The sequence below is a fragment of the Austrofundulus limnaeus genome, unplaced genomic scaffold, assembly GCF_001266775.1.
Source record: "Austrofundulus limnaeus strain Quisiro unplaced genomic scaffold, Austrofundulus_limnaeus-1.0 Scaffold543, whole genome shotgun sequence".
Taxonomy (NCBI): domain Eukaryota; kingdom Metazoa; phylum Chordata; class Actinopteri; order Cyprinodontiformes; family Rivulidae; genus Austrofundulus; species Austrofundulus limnaeus.
Window position 1 is genome coordinate 59415 of NW_013952945.1, and position 1596 is coordinate 61010.

The 1596-nt window shown below is 32.5% G+C and overlaps 1 protein-coding gene across 2 annotated transcripts in view; it reads right to left on the reverse strand.

The window, feature by feature from the left end:
* The window catches only part of rrp15 (ribosomal RNA processing 15 homolog), a gene marked incomplete at its 5' end in the record, with an annotated part of 2585 nt that extends 1986 nt beyond the window's left edge, over positions 1 to 599 (reverse strand). For both annotated transcript variants that reach the window (XM_014026338.1, XM_014026337.1), the window contains 1 exon segment: positions 455 to 599. In XM_014026338.1, the coding sequence (XP_013881792.1) occupies positions 455 to 599 (145 nt within the window).
* Between the last annotated feature and the right edge of the window lie 997 nt (positions 600 to 1596).

Here is a 1596-nt window from a genome sequence, read left to right on the forward strand (position 1 = left end):
TGAATTTAGACTAAATATTGATTCTAACAAATCTCTTATATCACCCCGAGTTTGATTTGATACTGGGGGAAATTAGGTCATTATAAGCACAATAGTGACTTATATCTACTMATCACAGATTTTATTTTGAAAAGCCTTAATATAGGACTTTTATTTATTTATTTATTTTAATGTACCCTAGTACTAAACGAAGCGAACCACTTGAATCACAGATCGGATTCATAATGTTATATGTGAACAGGGCCTCAGTGCAGGTTTTATTCACAGGTCTGTTCTGTCTAGTTGTAATAATATAACCGAGTAACAAACAGACAAGAGCAGAAACAAACAGGTCTGTTTCCGGTCCGATGACCCGGTTCGGCAGGTGAACTCGGTTCGTGCCTTCGCGGGCCTTAACAACATGTACACAAACACAATGGTCTATTTAACGCGTTATTAAAACATAAAAACTCACCAGTGTGTTGCTCCATGTGTGTACCGCTCTGAGTCATCGCGTGCTTCTGACAAATATGTCCGTAGTTTAACAAGCTRATCGAATATCCGTTCCGCTTCTCACAGTTCCGCCGGCTGACGATCCGTTCAGAGGCGGGAGGGAGGAGCTTGTAAAATAAAGAAAAGCTTATTCATGCTTATTTAAAACTAAAATCTGAAAAAAAAAAAGTATTCAAATTCAATTCAAAAATACTTTATTCATCCCAGAGGGAAAATTCKTTATTCAGTATTCAATAATTATTCAGTCTCTTTATGTCATTTTTGGTAGTTTGTAAAGGATGGTATGTTCCTCAGTTCTGAGGGTTCAGGTTTCAACCATTTCATACGGTGGCCGACAGGGGCAGCTGAGCAGCTGTTTCACTTTATTATCATAAAAACAATATTTTCTGTGATTYAACTATATTTATTATTTATTAATATTTATTGAATCACACTTGCTAAAGTGTTAAATTTTGATAATTTGACAACTTGAACATGCCTGACATCCAGTAAAATGACCTTCACTCCACCGTCATCCTGTCTGGATCTGATTTTCTCTTAAAAGAAAATAAATTTGTTTACAGTCCCAGTTAAGTTTTAAACCCAGATGAGATTAAATGAGATGATGATCTGTAACTGTATCTGTAAAATTAATGCTCAGCAGATTAAACACTGATCTGATCTCTGCAGCTCTACAAACACAAGGAAACTTCAAACAAATGTCTCATTTCAACAATAGTAAAATGTTGAAACTTTATGCTATTASTTTTTATAATCCAGATTGTATTTAGAGCTGAAGGCTTGTTTCTTTTGATAAATATAGAACATTTATAGAAAAATTAAATTGAAAATTAAATAATTTCTTAGATTTGTTTAATTACATTTCAAAAATGGAAGATTTTTTTTGGACTGAATTTATTTGTGGATATAATTGTGATATTTTTCTTTCAACTGTTTTAACTGGACTCTAGGAAACTGATTTATACTTAATAAATAAATATTAAAATTAAGTGATTGAAATTTGTTCCACTTTTATTCTCTGGCTTTTGCTTCATTGATGTGATGTCAATAGTTTTTTATCAGTTGTTTCTTTGTTTTTATCCTTTTAATTTTTATTGTTGAGTG